This window comes from Myotis myotis, unplaced genomic scaffold, assembly GCF_014108235.1.
Source record: "Myotis myotis isolate mMyoMyo1 unplaced genomic scaffold, mMyoMyo1.p scaffold_m19_p_3, whole genome shotgun sequence".
NCBI lineage: Eukaryota > Metazoa > Chordata > Mammalia > Chiroptera > Vespertilionidae > Myotis > Myotis myotis.
In genome coordinates, this window is record NW_023416335.1 from 86,581,752 (window position 1) to 86,600,622 (window position 18,871).

Here is an 18,871-nt window from a genome sequence, read left to right on the forward strand (position 1 = left end):
CTGGATTGTTTAGTTGGCAGTGGTCGGCAAACTGCGGCTCGTGAGCCACATGCGGCTCTTTGGCCCCTTGAGTGTGACTCTTCCACAAAATACCGACTTCTGGGCATGGGCCACGAAGTTTCAATCGCACTGTACATGCGCGCCCACACGTGGTATTTTGTGGAAGAGCCACACTCAAGGGGCCAAAGAGCCGCAGTTTGCTGACCACTGGGTTAGAGCATTCTCATACATCAAGGTTGCAGGTTTGATCCCTGGTCAGGGCGCATACAAGAAGCAACCAATGAATGTATAAATAAATGGGACAACAAATGGATCGATCTCTCTCTCTCTCTCTCTCTCTCTCTCTCTCTCTCTCTCTCCCCCTCCCTCCCCCCTTTCTCCCTCCCTCCCTTTCCTCCCTTTCCCCCCTTCTCTCTCCTCCCCCTCCTTCACTTTCTTCTCCCGCTTCCCTCCCTCCTGCTTTCTCCCTCTCTCTCTAAAATCAATTTTTAAAAATTTAGAATATACTTAAATTCGGAATCCAAAATTGAAGAGAAGTCAGGAAGCAACATGTAAGTTCATTAAAAGGCATTGTTATGTAGTAGAAAGACGGCAGACTTTGGAACCAGACATTTCTGAGTTTGTTACCCAATTTCTTTATTATTGTGGGTCAGGTGAATCCCTTAATCCCTCAGAGGCTCAAAGTTTTCATATATAAAATTGGAGTGCTGTCTGCCTTAACACATTTTAAGGATTAGTGGTAATTAAAGCAACTAGCATTTAATTAGCATTGTTAATCTTAGCACTATTGCTTAGCCAAGTATATTTCCTGACGATTCTTTCTAAAATGTTTATTAGTGGACTCAAGCTCAAATCAAGTTGAAGATTCTGAAGACAATTTGCTGATTGAATCAGATGTGATAGATATAACTAAAGGTAGAGAAGAAACTTCACCAGGGGGCATATGTAACCAAGCAACCACACTGGATAATCAGAATATTATGAAGAAGTTTGAGGTTCAAATACTAAAGCCCCAAGAGGAAAACTCTCCAGCATGTCAAAACCATTATGTCTTTTGTAATAAAGAGTTGCCAGGTGAAACCAAGAATAATACTTCATGTGAATCTCTCAAGTTCAGTAAAGGAAGAGTGTTTTTATTGGATGCCACAAAGGAAGGAAATGTGGGCCGCTTTCTTAATGTGAGTATATCAGCTGAGATTTATATCTCTAAACATTTGTGTTTGTGCTTTTTAATAAAATTATAAGGAAAATATGATTAACAAATTCTAATGCCAGATTACCTGGATTAGGATGCCAGTTTTTCACTTGTATGACCTTGGACATGTTACTTGACCTCATACCTTATTTCTGACTTCTATAAAATGGGGATAATAATAATAACTTACTCATAGGATTAAATGAGTTATATATAGTATGTAAAGTGCTTAAACAGTACCTGGCACATTGTTAAACATTTGCTTTTGCTTAAGAAAATTATATAAATGGTATGTAAGAAAATTATTTACATTTATTGGAAGATTTATTACTTCCAAAAAAAAAATCACAGTGGGACACATAGAATAAGTTTCTCTTTTGAGTCTTATATAATACAGTAGCTCTTCTTCAGAGATGCCTCTAATAGTTCAAAAAAATCAGTTGTAGGTATTTATTTTACTTACTTTTAGTAAGTTTTGAGTGATTTCATGGTTTAGTGTAGAAAACCAGTACATTTATCAGAATATTGCATATAACTATCCTCTTTTTTTAAATTCCCAAACCATAGTCATTTTCTGTTTGTGTGTATGTTTGGGATATATGTAAGAAGATTTATTTCATTTATATAGAGAATTATGTATGATTCCTTTGATTTCAAGGTTAATTAACACTTAAGACTCCAGTTATCTTCATGATAAGAGGAGTAATTTGTATTATTGGTTATAATCTCTTGTGTAAGGTGAAATTGACGTTACCTTGTGACTTTTATTCTATCCTGCCTCCTACTATCAGGCATTATCAAAGATTATATGCTCCCAGGAATCCTATAAGGGAAAGAAATCTCCTTCAACCTTTAGTCCCATTGTCTATATAGTCTTTCATCGCTTCTCGGCCTTTTGGCTAAGATCAAGTGTAGTATCTGTTCTTATCAGTCTATATAGTCTTTCCAGTCTTTAGTGACTGAACCATGGGGAAACCCTGAACCATCTGTTTGAGAGCTGAGCCAGGCCCTTCTGCATGGCTCCCTGATCTCTGGACTCCACTTTGTCTGCTTATCATATCCAAGAGAGTGAAGAGTCATGGAAGGAGGACAAGGACTTTGATCCTTCCTCACATCGTTTGGAAAGGTCCACTATAGCACATTGTCCCCTGGATGCGGCCTTAATTGTTCTCTATTGTCTGTATCAGAGCTCTTCTTCCTCCCGGTGGGAAGGGATTAGTGGATGGGCAGCTTTGACTTTTCCCATAAAATAAAGGTGAAGGAAGGGAAGCATGCATGGCCCATGATTCTCATAAGCATTTCCTTTGACGTCTTTAAGGTAAGCTCAGTGCCTCTTTAAATGTGACATTTGAACGGTTTGAAATTTATGTGCACTGATAATTTTACATGTAATTCAGCTGCCATCAGAAGAAAACATATTAGTAAGTCAGAAAATCTTTAAAACCAAAGAGCTTGCCTGGCGAGCGTCGCTCAATGGTTGAGTGTCAACCTATGAACCAGGAGGTCATGGTTCATTTCCGGGTCAGGGCACATGCCCGTGTTGCAGGCTTGATCCCCAGTGTCAGGCATGCAGGAAGTTGCCGATCAATGATTCTCTCTCATCATTGATGTTTCTATCTATCTCTCCCTCTCCCTTCCTCTCTGAAATCAATGAAAATATATTTTAAAAAATAAATAAAACCAAAGAACTTTTTCCTTGCTAGGTGAATCTGCTAATTTGGTTTTTTCTTTCCTAGTTAGAATACTTGATTAACAAGGAATAAAATGATCTCTTCCCCTTCTTTGTCCCCCAACTGCTGTTCTCTATTCCACTTTGACTGCTTCTACACTGCTGCCAAACATGTCAGGAAATCCATTAAATAAGGATCCCCAGCAAAGGACTCTCATGGCTTTATTTCCCATCAGTTATGTTGAATGGTGGCTGTACATACACGATTGAGTTGGTTTCACCTCTCCCAATCAGCACATGAGCCAGGTCCCTCCTTTGTTTGTAGGAGAAAAAACAACAAAAACAGGCTCTTCCTTTTTTTCTTTATCTTGCTCTTTTTTTTTTAATTTAATTTTTCTACCTAGATAATACATTGATATGATTTAAAAATTGAAATAAAATAATAAGCCATGCAGAATACATACATATAGCTAAATAGAATTCTGTTTCAAGGTAGCTCTAAGCCTGCCGAGTAAGCACCATGAGTGAAGCTCATTGGCTCAAATTTTAAAATGTATGGACAGGAAGTTATTATCATTGAAATGAAAAGCTTGCCCACATGTCCAAGGAATATCGTGGGGATTTGATTCTTTTATGAATCTGGTGATGGATGAATGTGTGGAGATGGCAATAGAACAATATTAGAATGGTGGGTGGTAATAGGAGGAAATAGCATCATCATCTGTAGATACTGTTGGAACAAGTATAAGTAATGGTTATGTTCAGCAGTGCTTACACATGTCCCCTTTCCAAAGGGCCTCTTCACTATGATGTAAAACTCTGGTTATAGACAGTCTTTCATATTAAACTTTTATGTTTTGTTAGAAAAAGAAACATACTGTGAGAAATACTATATCCACATTTATCGTGCCACCTATAGTAATAATTTGTATTACTTTCTCTTTCATTCTTACAGTGTTTCTTCATGCAAATACAAGTAAATATAAATATGTGTCCTTACGTAAAAGATAGCATATTGTTGTCACTGTCCTATACCGTGTTTTTAAATTAACAATGTACCCTGGAGATCTTTCCATATCACTACACAGAGAGAGCTCCTCATTTTTTTTGCTCATAGCTGTATAGAATTCTTTTGTGTTGATATACTGAAGTTTATTTAACCAATTCTCTTTAGACTAGGGGCCCAGTGCACGAATTCATGCACCTTGAAAGGAACTGTGGGCTGCGAGGCTGCAGTGGGCACAGGGGTGGGTCTCAGCCCATCCTCCATGCCCCCGCCCAGCCCCTCCAGCAGCGGCCCCAGTCCCCTTTCTGCCAGCAGCCCCGCTCCCACCACTGCTGCTCCCACATGCTGACGGCGCTGGCCCCACTCGCACCTGCTGACAGCGTGGAATAATTGGGGCTGGCACCAGCTGACAGCACCAAGTGATCAGGACCGGCGCCAGGTGCTGGCAGTGGGTGCGAGCGGCGACTCCAGTGCCGGCTGCAGGTGCAAGTGGACGGGACCACAGCACGCAGGAGCAAAGAATTTTCAGTAACCACCAGAGGCTCACCCCAATCATGGCAACTGGTGCCCCACCTTAGTCTGGCGCCGCCACTCACCTGCTCCACCATCCTGCCGTGGCTGATGCTCGCCATGTTCTGCACATGTCCCTTGGTGGTCAGCACACGTCATAGTGACCAGTTCTGCCGTTCGGTCTATTTGCATATTAGGGTTTTATATACATATATATGTATATATAGATAGATAGATATAGATATTCTTTGGGGTTGTTTCCAAACTTTTACTGTTAAAACAATGCTTGATGAATAATCTTACACATAGGTATATGTATAGCTGTATCTATAGAATACATTATCAAATATGGGATTACTGAATCAAAAGATACATGCTTTTATAATATTGAATGATCTTGACAAATTATCTTCTTTAGGGATTTATACCATTTTGCATTTCTACCAGCAGGATATAAGAATGTGACAGGCTTTTCTGAATAGACTCCTACTATTAACTGGATTGTAGTGAGCTATGATAATTTACATATTAGTCAACAGAAAAGCAAAAGAAACAAAAATAAGCGAGCTTTGTTGGAAACAATGGTATTCTAATGCTTCAAAGAACAAGACATCACACTGTATGCTGTATCTAACCTCTGTTTTAATTTTTTTTTTTTTTTTAACAGCATAGTTGTTGCCCAAATCTTTTGGTACAGAATGTTTTTGTAGAAACACATGACAGGAATTTTCCATTGGTGGCATTCTTCACCAACAGGTTTGAAATTTTTTATGATATAACTATGAAATTGTGACTTTAAAAACAACAATAGAAGAAGAAAAGAAACTAGAGAGGGACAGGGATGGAAGCAAAAAATAGAAAAGGAAAATATGAAAAGATATGTGCTATGGCCCCTAATATCTAGTACTCTAGAATATTCAATTATCCCAAACTCTTCTTACTCAGCAAAATTTGAAACAGCTGAAATTTCAATTCTTATTTCCTTTTAGAGCTAATGCTTGAAAGGGCTAAGGATGGCAGTTCTCACCCAGTTCAGTTCAGGGGATAAATGATGCAAATTGCTACATGGGCATAATGTCTACACTCAAATACACTGCAGGCCTCATCACATCACCAGGTTCCTTCTTCGTAGATATTGACAGATTTCTTACTTAGGATTTTAGCACATTTGAAATAAAACTCAAATGATTATTCTTTTAATGAAAGAGCAGTCCTAATTGGTGGGTGTCAGAGAGAATAAACGTATTTTTGAGGATGGTTAATGATGTTAACATGAAAATTAATGTAGTCAAGTTTGGTTTATTCAGGGTAATTTATTTTTTTTTTAATTTCTACTTTCTAGGTATGTGAAAGCAAGAACAGAATTAACATGGGATTATGGTTATGAACCTGGAACTGTGCCAGATAAAGAAATCCTCTGCCAATGTGGGGTTAATAAGTGCAGGAAAAAAATACTATAAATGTTGGAGCTAATGCCTGTTCATGAAACTAGCTGTTCAAGCTGAAATTAGAGCCATAGAAAAGGATGCTCAGTTGTCAGTGGAATTTAGTTTTTGATTCATGAAGAGAATTCCTCAGTCTTCTCTTGTCAGGGAGTTCATCTGTGTGACTTAGAAATGCTAGGAACAAAATAAGGACAGTTTCATACACATAGGGTATCTCTTGATTCTTACCGTTATTCAACTTTACATGAGTAAGATGGAAGTATGTCTTTTCTATGAAATACTGCTATATAACTTGTAATTTATTTGTAAGCTATATATTAAGAGAAACAAATGTTACAATATAATTAAGTTGTTCTTAATTGTTTTTTATTATTGTCTTTGAGTTCATGGATCCAAATGGCCACATTTCATGACTTTACCTACAAAATTTATTTATGTTTAATTCCTGACAATAGCGTGAGGAATATAGCTCCATGAAGTACTGTCGCATTAAACCACTTGAGTGAGAAAGGGTGAGAAGCCCTTCAATAGAGAAGAGTTTGGCAAACTCTTTGAGGTGAAACTGCTTTCCAATAGATTCTCGTTATTCCTTTAATACTAACACAGACAGGAAAAGAGGGAATAGAAACCTAGAGGAATTGGAAGATATTTGTTCTAGATTGAGCCATAGAAAAAGAAAACAGGAAATTAGTCAGATTTGGCTTATTTAGACTAGAAGAGATTGTGCTGGGCAAGAGTTTCATTTAAAAAACAGAACAACTGAGCTTCAAGTTTGAAACATCCTTTTGCATTCTCCTGAGCATGTTGTGCAGATTGGTTTTCTAGAGGAAAAGGGAAGGTTACCTAGCGCTGGCCTAGTGGAAAGGGGGCTGGAAATCTCCAATAGTTAAAACTGATTTCTCCTTAACAAAGGTGTACTGTACTGTATATTCGGCTGTCAGGAACTTACCCCTTAAAACCAGGATGGGAATACTAGCTCAAAAAGGAGTAAATAAAAGGTCTCATTTTTGAGAGATCATGTTGTTTTTGGGTTTTCTTTTTTTTTCTGAACTTGCGGGGTTTAGTTTGGTTACCTTTCAAAGTTCATTCTAAGTTTAGACCCAATTTAATTTCTTTAAAATATTGAACTAGGTGAAAATTTAACTTGAAATTGTTTTAGAGCATGGGGAACCAAAGAACGAGAAAGAGCAAAAAATTATAACTCAGCAGCCTGTAGATTGATGAGAAAAGTTGAGCAGTCCATTTATTCACAGTAAAGATGGCAAGAATTTTAGGCATTGCACTAAAATGAAGTGAAGACACTTGATCAGCATGGGAAATATTTTTGTGTAGAAATCCTGGTATCTTAATCTGCTTCAGTCTGTGTTGGTTTACAGCTATCATCTTCCATCAGTGTCCTAGAGACCCCCTTTTTCTCTCCTGTGTCAAATCTGTTTCCAGTTACATCCATTATTTCCCATTTCCTTGGTTTACTTCCACATATTGGTGAAGCACATCCTTCAATACCTTTTGAAAAGGAAAAATGAGAGGTAAATATTTTGAGACCTTGCATGTTTGAAAATATTGTTGTACGCTGAAACCCGTTTGGCTCAGTGGATGGGGCGTCGGCCTGCGGACTGAAGGGTCCCAGGTTCGATTCCGGTCGGGGGCATGTGCCTGGGTTGCAGGCACATCTCCAATGGGGGATGTGCAGGAGGCAGCTGATCGATGTTTCTCTCTCATCGATGTTTCTGGCTCTCTCTCTCCCTTCCTCTCTGTGAAAAATCAATAAAATATATTTTTTAAAAAAGAAAATATTGTTGTACCACTACACTTGTTTGCTATTTTGACAAGGTATAGAATTCTTGAGTAGCCTCCATTCCCAATTTTGAAGGCATCTGCTAAACTTTCAGTATTGCTGCTGGGACGTTTGAAGACATTCTTGCTTTGATATCCAGGGTGACTATTGGATGTCAGATGCCATTCTGTTCTTTTTGTATATGCAACCCGTTTTTATCTCTCTAGAAGCTTATAGTATTACTTTGTCCCAATGTTCTGTTCCTGGTAAGGGTTCATTTTCATCCCTTATATGGGGTGCTTGGTGGGGTCTTTCAAACATTGTCCTTCAGGGAAATATTTTCTTTAATGACTGCTCATCTGTTCTCTCATTCTAGAATTCCTGTTACCCAGATGGTAGACCTCCAGGATTGGTTCTCTTATTTTCTTATCTTTTCTCTTAATTTCCCGCTCTTGTCTTCTAGCTCTACTTTCTAGAAGACTTCATCAACTTAATTTTCTAATTAGTCTAATATGTTTTATTTTTCTGGTCTCAGATTTTTTTATTTCTAGGGCTCTTTTTTCTTCCCTGAATGTTCTTTAATAGCATCTTTTTTTGGTTCTTGGTTGTAGTATATCTTTGAACACATACATTTATATTTTCTTCATGCATATTTTTGTGACCGCTAAGTTTCATTTATTTGTTTTCCCTGTATGTTTCCTTTGGTCTTTGTTTTTGTGTGTGTGTGTTACAGGCTTTCCTCAGTGATGATAGGGTCTACTACTGCTTAAGAGTAGAACACCAGAATGATAAACTGAGAGTGGTGGAAGGTGTTTTTCAAATGTTTCACAATGACTTAGGTAGCTAAATTATTCAGTCTCTAATTCAGTTTCTTTAGGACTTCCTGTTTGGCAAGGAATAAAGGCCTAATTCTGAGATATTACAGTTTGGTAATATACCGTAATGAAGCAAGTATCATAGTAAAGCAAGTGGTAATCTTTTTGCTGATGGAAGGTCTTGCCTTCAATTTGTAAAAAAAAACCCACAAAACTCAACACCTGTAAAGTGCAATAAAGCTAAGCGCAATAAAATGGGTTGTGCTTGTAATTCTTCTATTCACCTGCTTGAGATGCAATAAACTTGGCTGTAGGAGTCCCTCCCTTTTTTTTCTCCTGTTTTGCAGCCCTATGCTCTTGCTTCTGCAATCCATTTATGTATTTGTCAAGACTATCCAGCTTATCGTTTTTAATATTCTCTTTTCTGCTGTCCCCAACTTGCCTCTTTTCCTCTTTAAAGTTTGCTCACATTGCAAGATCTCCAGAAGTTTTCTTTTAATTCCTCAGCAATTCACCATTATGTGCTTCTTTTCCAGAACAACTTAATTTCAACTGTATGTTCTCTACCGGTATATTTGTTAACATGCACTGAAAACCTCCTCTTGTATGGTGCTGTGTACCCCATGGGTGCTAAATAAAGGCTTGCAACTGGTAACTGCAGTTACGGTTCGTTAATTGTGTCCGTTTATGATATACCTGTGTAGTATATCAATTTAATAAAAGTGTTAAAAGAAAGGTGAACCTCTCAGAAAAGCGGTCATTTCTCCAACTGAACACAGGAGCTTTGGCCCCTTGCGTCCTGGGAGGAGGATTAAAAAAATACATATTCAAACTCGAATCTGGAGAAGGTAGGGCTCCTGTCTGGCAGAGAAGCCGATCTGCAAACCCGAGGCTGGGTTTCGTTTCTCCTCCCAGGGACCGGCTGGGTTTCGTTTCTTCTCGCTGCCGGGGAAAACCCCCCGGGCGTGGGGACGAGCCCTTCCGGGCTTTCGGGCACTCGAGCGGCAGCGGGCTTCCGGCAGCGCGAGCGCAGCGGCCGGCATGGGCGAGAGTTCGGCCGCGGACCGCGCGCCGCCGCCCCGGCCTGCTTCGGCCGGCGACGCCCAGGGGCCCCGGGGGTCTGAGGCGCCGGACGCGTTGCTCTGCCCCAACGGTGAGTACCTGATGCCGCGGGGGCGGGGGCGGGGGCGGGACAGGCCGCGGGCCGGCAGACACCGGTCCCGCCCTGGACCTCACTCGGGCGCGGCCCCTCGGGGCCTGGACCCCGTCTCCCGAGCCGCCGAGGCCGCGTGGACGGTCTTGGCCCAGCAGCGTGTGGCCCCTCGGAGTTCGCGCCCCGGCGTTCACCTCCGGGGGCCCCGGGGCAATTCCGCAGTGGCCGGGAGAACTCCCCGACCTCTCCCCTGCGGGGGGCGGCGCATGGCTCCTGCCCGGCGCGGGTGCTGGCGCCCGGGCAGACGGAGGCGAGCTCCGGGGCTCCTCTCCGGCGGCTCCGCCGGCTGTGAAACCGTCGGAGAGGTGCGGGGAGCGGGGCAGTGGCCCGCTAGTCTGGAGCGGTTTGGGAAGTTTCCGAGGAATGTGACTCTGGAACCACCCCTGCTCTACCTTTAGTAGCCAGGGCCTCAGAGGCTCTCTCCACGAGGGAAGGGAAGCAAGCCTGAGCGCGCCGCTCCCTTAAACAGGAGCACAGCTCCTACCACGTGCCGAGCTCGGGCCGAGAGCTGGGGATACAGAGCACCTAGTGGGCAGCTCGCTTCTGACCTGGTTAGCCCTCAGAGGCACGCATGGGCGGCTCCTGACAACCTGCTGTTCCCAGAAAGCCTTTTGGAGGCGAGTACGTGGATCTTAGTTTTAAAGGGTGAGTCAGTCAGCGAGAGAAAGGTTGAAAGGGTGTTCCAGCCAGGTGGTGACATGAATAAAAGCATCAGCCAAAAACATGTGGCAACCACAGGTCAAGCAGTTGAACATTTCATTCAGCTGGTATGTGTATATACGGAGTGCAAGATGAGGAGTTCCATTCTGACCTTTTCCCCAGGCTCCAGACTCTCATAACCAACTTTATCAATGCCTGGAGTGATTTCAAACTGAGGATGTCCCAAAGAGAACTCTTGTTTCCCCTCTAGACCCACACACTCCAGACCTGCTCAACCACCAGCCTGCCCCATTTCATTCACCCACTTACTCAGGCCAGAAACCTAGAGGAACGCTCAGTGCCTCACTCTCCTCCTCACTTCCCATCTATTACATTAGTCAGACCTCAGTATGTCTTCAGAATACATCTTGAGCCTCACTACTTGTCACCACCTCCGTTACTACCATCCAATCCCAAACCACCATCATCTCCTGCCTGGACTATTAGTCCCCTGGTTTCTAGTTTAGCCTCATCTGCACAGCAGCCAAAATGATCTTTAAAACACAGAAAACAAATGTGATTCTCGTACTCAAAGCCCTCCAATAGCCTCATTTTTTCCCCCAGAATAATCTTTTTGGCTTACAGTGCACCCATGTCCTGATCTGATCTGATTCATCTTGATGATTCTGCCACCCCCTCAATGCCTTATGGGTCTTGTCAGGACAGTCTCTGAGTCCTCGGGCTTGCTAGACCCAGTAGAAGGACCCTGGGAAGCCCTACTTATCCTCATTGTTCTTAATCTCAGCTACTGATGGAGACCAATGGGCTCTTCCCCAAAATATCCTAGCCCCCATGATACTCCCTTACTGTATCGCTCCCTTACTGTCTGAGTCTTTATAGTTCCTGAGTTCAGATGGTGAAGACTGTCAGTTATCCAAGTGTATTTGGTCCATGGGTTTCAGGTAACATGTAGCAAGCATTCAGACAGTGAGGAATGCCTGTCTATGTAAAATCCTCTAATGTACCATAACTCCCCTAACTACAGAGAGTGGTGTGCATCCTCCGGTCCAGAAGAATAAACAAGTTAGAAGAGCCAAGATCTTTTGGGAAACTGTAATGAGGGGATGTTTTAGCAGGAAAAAGCCATTAGGGGGAGCCTGTGTGTCCCACTTTGGGTTTCTGTCTAACACTGGAAACAAACTCCAGGTCACAGCACAGCCGGTGTGCTACCACCGCTGTATTCCCAGGTACCAAGACTCTAAGGGAGCCTGTGGACTTGGGAGTGCAACTCAGATGACACGGAGTCCCCAGAGCAGGCACAGAAGGACATGCTCAGGTATCTGCAGCCTGACAGCTCAGCCTAGTGCAGTGTATCAGTCTGAAGGTCCAGCTTTGCACAGGAAAGGGTAACACTGGGGCAATGTGTAGCTCTTATACAACAAGGGGTTTTGTATATCCTGTCAAACATTATCACATGATTTTATAAGAGAATTTTAGCACTAATAATTTAACTGAAACTTTTTTTAAAAAGTTTTAATTGATTTTAAAGAGAAAGAAAGGGAGAGGGGGAGAGAGAGAGAGAAATATCAATGACACAGAGACATTGATCTGCTGCTCCCTGCAGTTTCATACTGGGGAAGGAGCCCGAAACCCAGGCATGTGCCCTGACTGGGAATTGAACCTGGGACCTCTTGGTACATGCATCCACATTCAACCACTGAGCTTCACCAGCCAGGCTATTTGACACATTTTTTTTAGCCTGTGCTTTACAAACTCTAATATGAGTGTTTTTTTAAATAAGAACACAGTATTCTATCAAAGTAGACTTTGGACCTAAGGTGAATAAAATATTGGAATTTTCTTCCCATTTTTATCCTAGGACGTGGGCTTTGTGTTGTCAAATATTAAAATATGTTCTAAAGTGTTAAAAATTGTAAAGTGTGGTATTGTTGCAGAAAATGACAGGTCAGTGGAACAAAAGAAGTATAGGAACAAGCCTAAATAAATTAATAATTAAATATATGAAAAGGATGTTTTTAAATCAGTGGCAAACCATTATGAAAATAAGTTACAGCTCCATCTCATTCTTTACAATAAAATTAACTTCATTTTAACATTTTAATGTAAAAAATAAATTAAAATTCTAGAATATAATAGAAGTATTTCTAAGTTATGTCCCCTCACTCAGGAGTAGAAACTGTAACATAAAAGGTTGGTATAATTTCATCAAATAAAACATTTAAATATTCTGTATATCAAAGAACATTAAAAGACTGCCAGAGCTGACTGGCAGACCCTGAATGACGGATGAATGATTACTCTGACACACGTTTCTGTGAAAGAGAGGGCTAAGGGGCTGCTTGCTTTAGGAGCAAACGGCCCTGTTCACCTGCCTCCTTTAGGCTTTTATTGTCACAACAGCTTGAACTAAAATTAACCTTTAGATACAATCAGCAGGGTAACCATCCTTGAGAAAGTGCCTGCAAATGTAGTGTCTTTTAAACAAGGACGTTTTGAAGTCTAAACATAAAGATTCTAGTAAAACACCTGGGGGGGCAGACTTGTTTGGAAAAGTCAAGGTAGAGGCTGCTGCCTTCGTCAAGGTCCCCCCAGAGGCCCCCGACCTTTCGGAGAATCCTCCTTACAGACATTCCAACCAAGTCCCGTGCTTCCCCACAAAAGACCACATATTTGACTAACAAAGGGTTAGTGTTCTGAATACATGATAAGCTTTTATAAATAAGAAAATAGTGAATAACCCAATACAACAAAAAAATGGGCTAAGGACATTACCAGAAAAGAAATGCAAATGCCACCGTGGGGTATATTATTTCATAATTATAGATTATGACCCACTTCTCTCTATACTTCATTTTTTTTTCTTTTAATGTGGTCATCTAATCTTCTGTCCTAGCTATACTATTATATCTTTTTAAATCAGGTAGGCAAATATTCTTTCTTTTTTTTTTCTTAAAGTTTCTTCATTGTCCATGCCCATTTATTCCAGATAATCTTAAAGTAACCTTGGGATTTAAGTTGAAATGACTTTAAACCTAGAACTTATTTGTGGTAGAATTGACAGCATTATAATGTTCAGCCTTCCTGTCCAGGATCACAGCATTTTCATATATTGAGATTGATCTTAAAACAACTCTTTCATCATGTCATTCCCCTATTCAAAAATCCTTCCTGGCAGACTTTCACCATCGGTTTTTCAAATTCTTTTCCAGAGTTCTTAGCACAGGTTCTTTTCTTAAGGCCGGCTAATTTTCTCTCTTCTGGTCAGACTTCTCTCTTGGCTTTCCCACATTACTGCTCTGTCTGCCAAGTCCTCGTCCCTCCTACTCCCCTCTCCCCTCAGGCTCCCCAAGCTTCTCTCCAGGTTGTACCTGATCAAGGCCCGTGTTCTTGACAAGACTCCATCCCACAGGGAGCACTTCCTCCCCTACATCCATAGCACGTATTGTATTTCCTACTCAGAAGTTATATTACTTTGTAACCTTTATTGTTATTTTATTTTTATAATTGCTTTTTAGTCTCCTGTTTATTTTGTAAGTTTCCTGCAGACAACAATTCTATCTCACATTTCTTTATATCATTGGCTGTGCCACTTGGTACAGTATCCACTCATCACATATGGTTATTGAGCACTTAAAATGTGACATCCGTTGAGATGTGTAAGCGCAAAGTACACTGGGTTTTAAGACTCAGTACAAAAGAATATTAATTTTTATATTGATTAAATGTTGAAAGTGAAACCAAAATGTGGGGTTTGAGACCGAGTTTGTTGTCTCGTGAAATCAAAGAATGAAGTCGAGGACAAAACCAATTAACAGAGGCAAAGTTTATTGAGAGAAGCCAGTCCTAGAAAAGGTGCAGCTGGGGTTCCAGGAGCAGGCCAGTGTCCAGAGCTTCCTTCCCATGTTACAGTCAGGTGTTAAAGTCTATTAGTCCATTCGTAGAGCCCCACATGGCCATAAGCCACGTGGGCAAAAGGGAACATGTCTCCTTCTATCAACCCAAGAATCTAGCACATTGGGGAGAGGGAGAAGAGGAGCTCGTACTTTTTAATTTAAGGGTGGATGCAGCCTTGCTAGTTCTTGATTGGTCTTTTCAAAGAATTTTGTCTTAGCAACATCCTTGAGATTGAGTTATATGTCTTATTGCCTTGTGATTGGTTATCTGCAACTTGCTTGTCTTTAGCAACAATCCATACATTTTAGTCTGTCTCTCTCGTATGCCCTTCTTTCCATGCCCAGCTGGGTTGCCTTAGCAATTCCACCTAGTTGGATTCCCCAGTTTTACTTCCTTATGGTCCCTATTCCTGACTACCTAGTTTCCCTCTGTCTCCTCAGAAGGATAATATTTTGGGTATAGTTGGTTGATTTAAATTGCTTTCCCCTGTTTCTTTTTGCTATTCTTTAATGAGGCTTCTAGAAGTTTTATGCTGTATCTGAGGCTCACATTTCTAGCTTGAATTATGTTTTAGGAAACAAATTAAAGAAGAAATTCTTGGAAAGTGAAATAAATGTTAGCTCCAAAGTGCAGTCTTCTGAATGTAAAATGGAAGCTCTAATTTAAGAGCGACCAAAAGCCCTTGCTGGTATTGCTCAGTTGGTGGAGCATTGCCCTGTGCACCAAAAGGTTGCTGGATTCCCTGTCAGGATACATAACTAGATTTTGGATTCTATCCCTGCTCCGGGCATGTGCAGGAGGCAGACAGTCTCCCTCTCCCCTCTCCCCTCTCCCCTCACCTCTCTTTCCTCACCCCTTTCCCTCATGAATTACAAAAAAGGACTTTTAGGAACCACTTAAGTCAGTGGTTCTCAACCTTGGCTGCACATTAGAATCACCTGGGAATCTTTTTAAAATCCTGATTTCTGGGCCTCATCCTCCGGAAATTCGGTTTCTTTGTTATGGGGTGAGGCCACAACATTAGTAACAAAGAAATAGAATTTCCAGAGGATGAGGCCCAGAAATCAGGATTTTAAAAAGATTCCCAGGTGATTCTAATGTGCAGCCAAGGTTGAGAACCACTGACTTAAGTGCTTAACCTCATATAAATTTAAAACCATCTTATCTAATAAAAGAGAAACATGCAAATTGACCATACCTCCGCTACACTCACACGCCACGCCCACCAGCCAATCAGAGCGACTATATGCAAATTAACCCAACCAAGATAGCGGCCAGCAGCCACGGAGCTGGAGCAAGCAGAAGGCTTGGTTGCCCCGGCAATGGAGGCTCCGCTCAAGGCAACAAAGTTTCTATTATAGTAGATAAATAAACCCCAGATACCTGCTTCCAGCCAGCCTCCACTGGGAGCTTGGGTAGCGGGGGGGCTTGGCCAGCCTGCAAACAGCCATCAGCTCCTCACCCAGACTGGCCAGGCACCCCAGCGGGACCCCCACCCTGAAGGGGCTGTGGCCAGCCTGCAAACAGCCATCAGCCCCTCACCCAGGCTGGCCAGGCACCCCAGCGGGACCCCCACCATGATCTGGGACACCCTTCAGGGCAAACCAGCTGGCCCCCACCCTTGCACCAGGCCTCTATTCTATATAATAAAAGGGTAATATGCAAATTGACCCTAACAGCAGAACAACTGGGAATAACTGGTCAATATGCAACACACTGACCACCAGGGGCAGATGGTCAACGCAGGAGCTGCCCCCTGGTGGTCAGTGCACTTCCACAGGGGGAGTGTCGCTTAGCCAGAAGCTGGTTCATGGCTGGCCAGCACAGCGGCTGTGGTGGAGCCTCTCCTGCCTCCACAGCAGCGCTAAGGATGACCAGCTAATGGCTTAGTCGGACATTCCCCAAGGGCTACTGGGCTGCCAGAGGGATGTCTGACTGCCAGCTTAGGCCCAATCCCCTGGGGAGATAGAGGGTGCAGGACTATGAGAGGGTGCAGGCCAGGCTGAGGGACACCCCCGCCCCCGAGTGCACGAATTTTCATGCACCTGTCCTCTAATTAAGTAGTAAAATAAATCCAAGTGAATAAAGGGATGAACATTGAAAAGGGCAAAGAAATGTTAAATGGACACATGTGGCCAATGCCATATTGGGAACAGGTGAATTTTTCCTTCCTTTCTGCCTCTTTCCTTTTCGTCCTAGCTCTCCTCTGCTGATGGGTACTTAGGCTGTTTCCAAACCTCTTAGGTTTCCTTCATTTCTTTCATTCCCTCTTTAAAAAATTTTTTTTTTTATTTTTCCTTCATTATCTTTCTTTCCTATCTTATAATGCTAGATTAAAGAACATTTATATTAAGGTACATTTCTCATTTGTTTCTTTAATTCACCCAAAATTTATTTTTGAATTATATATGATATAGTAAAAAAATATTTTTACAGGTAGCTAACTAGAGCACTATTTCCTTTTTTCTTAAAAAAATTTTTTTTTGGAGGAGGAAGAGAGGAAGGGAGAGAGAGAGAGAGAGAAACATCAGGGTGAGAGCAGAACACCAATCAGCTGCCTCCTGCATGCCCCCAGCAATGGAATCGAACCAGCAACCCTTCAGTGCACAAGACCACACCCAGCCAACTGAACCACACCTGCAAGGGACTGAGCACTGTTTCTTGAATACACCATTGTTTTCTTGTTGATTTGTAATGACAATAGTAATTATTGAGAGTTTACTATAGGCAAGGCAAAATTTTGAAAGCTTATTATTTAAATTCCTGTTTGCATTTCTTGAATAAAAGCTTTTCTCATGTTTGGATATTTGAAATGAATTCATTAGTGTTTTCTTTAATTAAGCCATTAAAAAACACAAAGTAAGCCCTACCCGGTTTGGCTCAGTGGATATAGCATCAGCCTGCAGACTGAAGGGTCCCAAGTTCGATTCTGGTCAAGGGCACATGCCCGGGTTTGCAGGCTCGATCCCCAGTAGGGGGCGTGCAGGAGGCAGCCAATCAGTGATTCTCTCTCATCATTGATGTTTTTATCTCTCTCCCTTCCTCTCTAAAATCAATAAAAATATATTTTTAAAAAATACAAAAGTTGCTTTTCTACTTGGGTCCCAATTTCTTTTTCCCTGAGAGTTGAAAATCTCTCGTTAAAAACAAGTGCCTTTCTTTTTTTAAAAATTTAAATTCTTTATTGTTTAAAGTATTATGTGTCTCCCTTTTCCCCCATTGACCTTTTCCTGGCCTCTCCCACCCCCCAGTACATGCCCACACCCCCCACCCCTACTGTCTGTGTCCATTGGTTATGCTTATATGCATGCATGCAAGTCCTTTGGTTGAACCCCCTCCCCCCATTCACCTCTGCCTTCCGTCTGAGGTATTTTTGTGTGTTTTTTTAAAATATATGTTATTGATTTTTTACAGAGAGGAAGGGAGAGGGATAGAGAGTTAGAAACTTCAATGAGAGAGAAACATCGATCAGCTGCCTCCTGCCCACCCCCCCCAGGGATGTGCCCACAACCCAGGTACATGCCCTTGACCGGAATCGAACCTGGGACCCTTCAGTTTGCAGGCCAATGGCTCTATCCACTGAGCCAAAACCGGTTAGGGCCCCTCTGAGGTTTGATGGTCTGTTCGATGCTTCTCTGTCTCTGGATTTATTTTTGTTCATCCGTTTTGTTGTTCATTATATTCCACAAATGAGTGAGAACATACGATATTTATCTTTCTCCTACTGGCTTATTTCACTGGCTTATTTCACGTGCTCTCCACATCCATCCATGCTGTAGCGAATGGTAAGAGTTCTTTCTTTTTTCTTTTTTTAAAAATATATTTTATTGAGTTCTTACAGAGAGGAAGGGAGAGGGATAAGAGTTAGAAACATTGATCAGCTGCCTCCTGCACACCCCGTACTGGGGATGTGCCCGCAACCAAGGTACATGCCCTTGACCAGAATTGAACCTGGGACCTTTCAGTCTGCAGGCCGATGCTCTATCCACTGAGCCAAACCAGTTAGGGCAAGTTCTTTCTTTTTTATAGCAGCATAGTATTCCATAGTGTAGCTGTACCACAGTTTTTAAAAAAATATATTTTTATTGATTTCAGAGAGAGAGGGAGAGAGAGAGATAGAAACATCAGTGATGAGAGAGAATCATTTATCAGCTGCATCCTGCACGCCCCCCACTAAGGACTGAGCCCGAAACCTGGGCATGTCCCCTCGACCAGAATTGAACCTGGGAACCTTCAGTCCGCAGGCCGACACTCTATCTACTGAGCCAAACTGGCTAGGAGTGTACCAAAGTTTTTTAATCCACTCATCTGCTGATGGGCACTTAAGCTGTTTCTAAATATTAGCTATTATAAATTGTGCTGCTATGAACATAGGGGTGCATATATCCTTTCTGATTTCTTGGGATATATTCCTAGAAGTGGGATTACTCGGTCAAATGGGAGTTCCATTTTTAACTTTTTAAGGAAACTCCATACTGTTCTCCACAGTGGCTGCACCAGTCTGCATTCCCACCAGCACTTGTCATTTGTTGAATTGTTGATGATAGCCATTCTGACAGGTGTGAGATGGTACCTCATTGTCATTTTGATTTGCATCTCTGGGATGATTAGTGATTTTGAGCATGTTTTCATACGTCTCTTGGCCTTCTGTATGTCCACCTTTGAAAAGTATCTATTTAGGTCCTTT

At 41.9% G+C, this 18,871-nt stretch overlaps 2 protein-coding genes, 1 long non-coding RNA gene and 1 other non-coding gene across 9 annotated transcripts in view; 3 read left to right on the forward strand and 1 right to left on the reverse strand.

Annotated features, from left to right (window-relative positions):
• SETDB2 (SET domain bifurcated histone lysine methyltransferase 2) overlaps window positions 1-9,077 on the forward strand; it is a 67,220-nt gene extending 58,143 nt beyond the window's left edge. For 2 of the 4 annotated variants that reach the window (XM_036299203.1, XM_036299204.1), the window contains 3 exons: window positions 838-1,178; window positions 5,048-5,136; window positions 5,723-9,077. In XM_036299203.1, the coding sequence (XP_036155096.1) occupies window positions 838-1,178; window positions 5,048-5,136; window positions 5,723-5,840 (548 nt within the window). In that variant the 3' untranslated portion in view covers window positions 5,841-9,077. Of the gene's footprint in view, window positions 1-837; window positions 1,179-2,382; window positions 2,749-5,047; window positions 5,137-5,722 lie in introns of those variants that run through there. The other 2 variants (XM_036299205.1, XM_036299206.1) reach the window with 2 other exon arrangements.
• On the forward strand, window positions 2,075-2,259 carry LOC118652419. Its single transcript, XR_004966637.1, has one exon. It is a non-coding gene; the product is annotated as a U2 spliceosomal RNA (small nuclear RNA).
• On the reverse strand, window positions 7,043-10,168 carry LOC118650818. Its single transcript, XR_004966050.1, has 2 exons — window positions 10,023-10,168; window positions 7,043-7,331 (listed from the first exon to the last, which is right to left on the reverse strand). It is a non-coding gene; the product is annotated as an uncharacterized LOC118650818 (long non-coding RNA).
• Window positions 9,398-18,871, forward strand: part of PHF11 (PHD finger protein 11) — a 40,412-nt gene continuing 30,938 nt past the window's right edge. The window contains exon 1 of one of the 3 annotated variants that reach the window (XR_004966049.1): window positions 9,398-9,570. Coding sequence is in view for 2 of the 3 variants with exons in the window: in XM_036299208.1 (XP_036155101.1) it covers window positions 9,459-9,570 (112 nt within the window). In the remaining variant the exon portion in view is untranslated. The remainder of the gene's footprint in view (window positions 9,571-18,871) is intronic. The other 2 variants (XM_036299208.1, XM_036299207.1) reach the window with 2 other exon arrangements.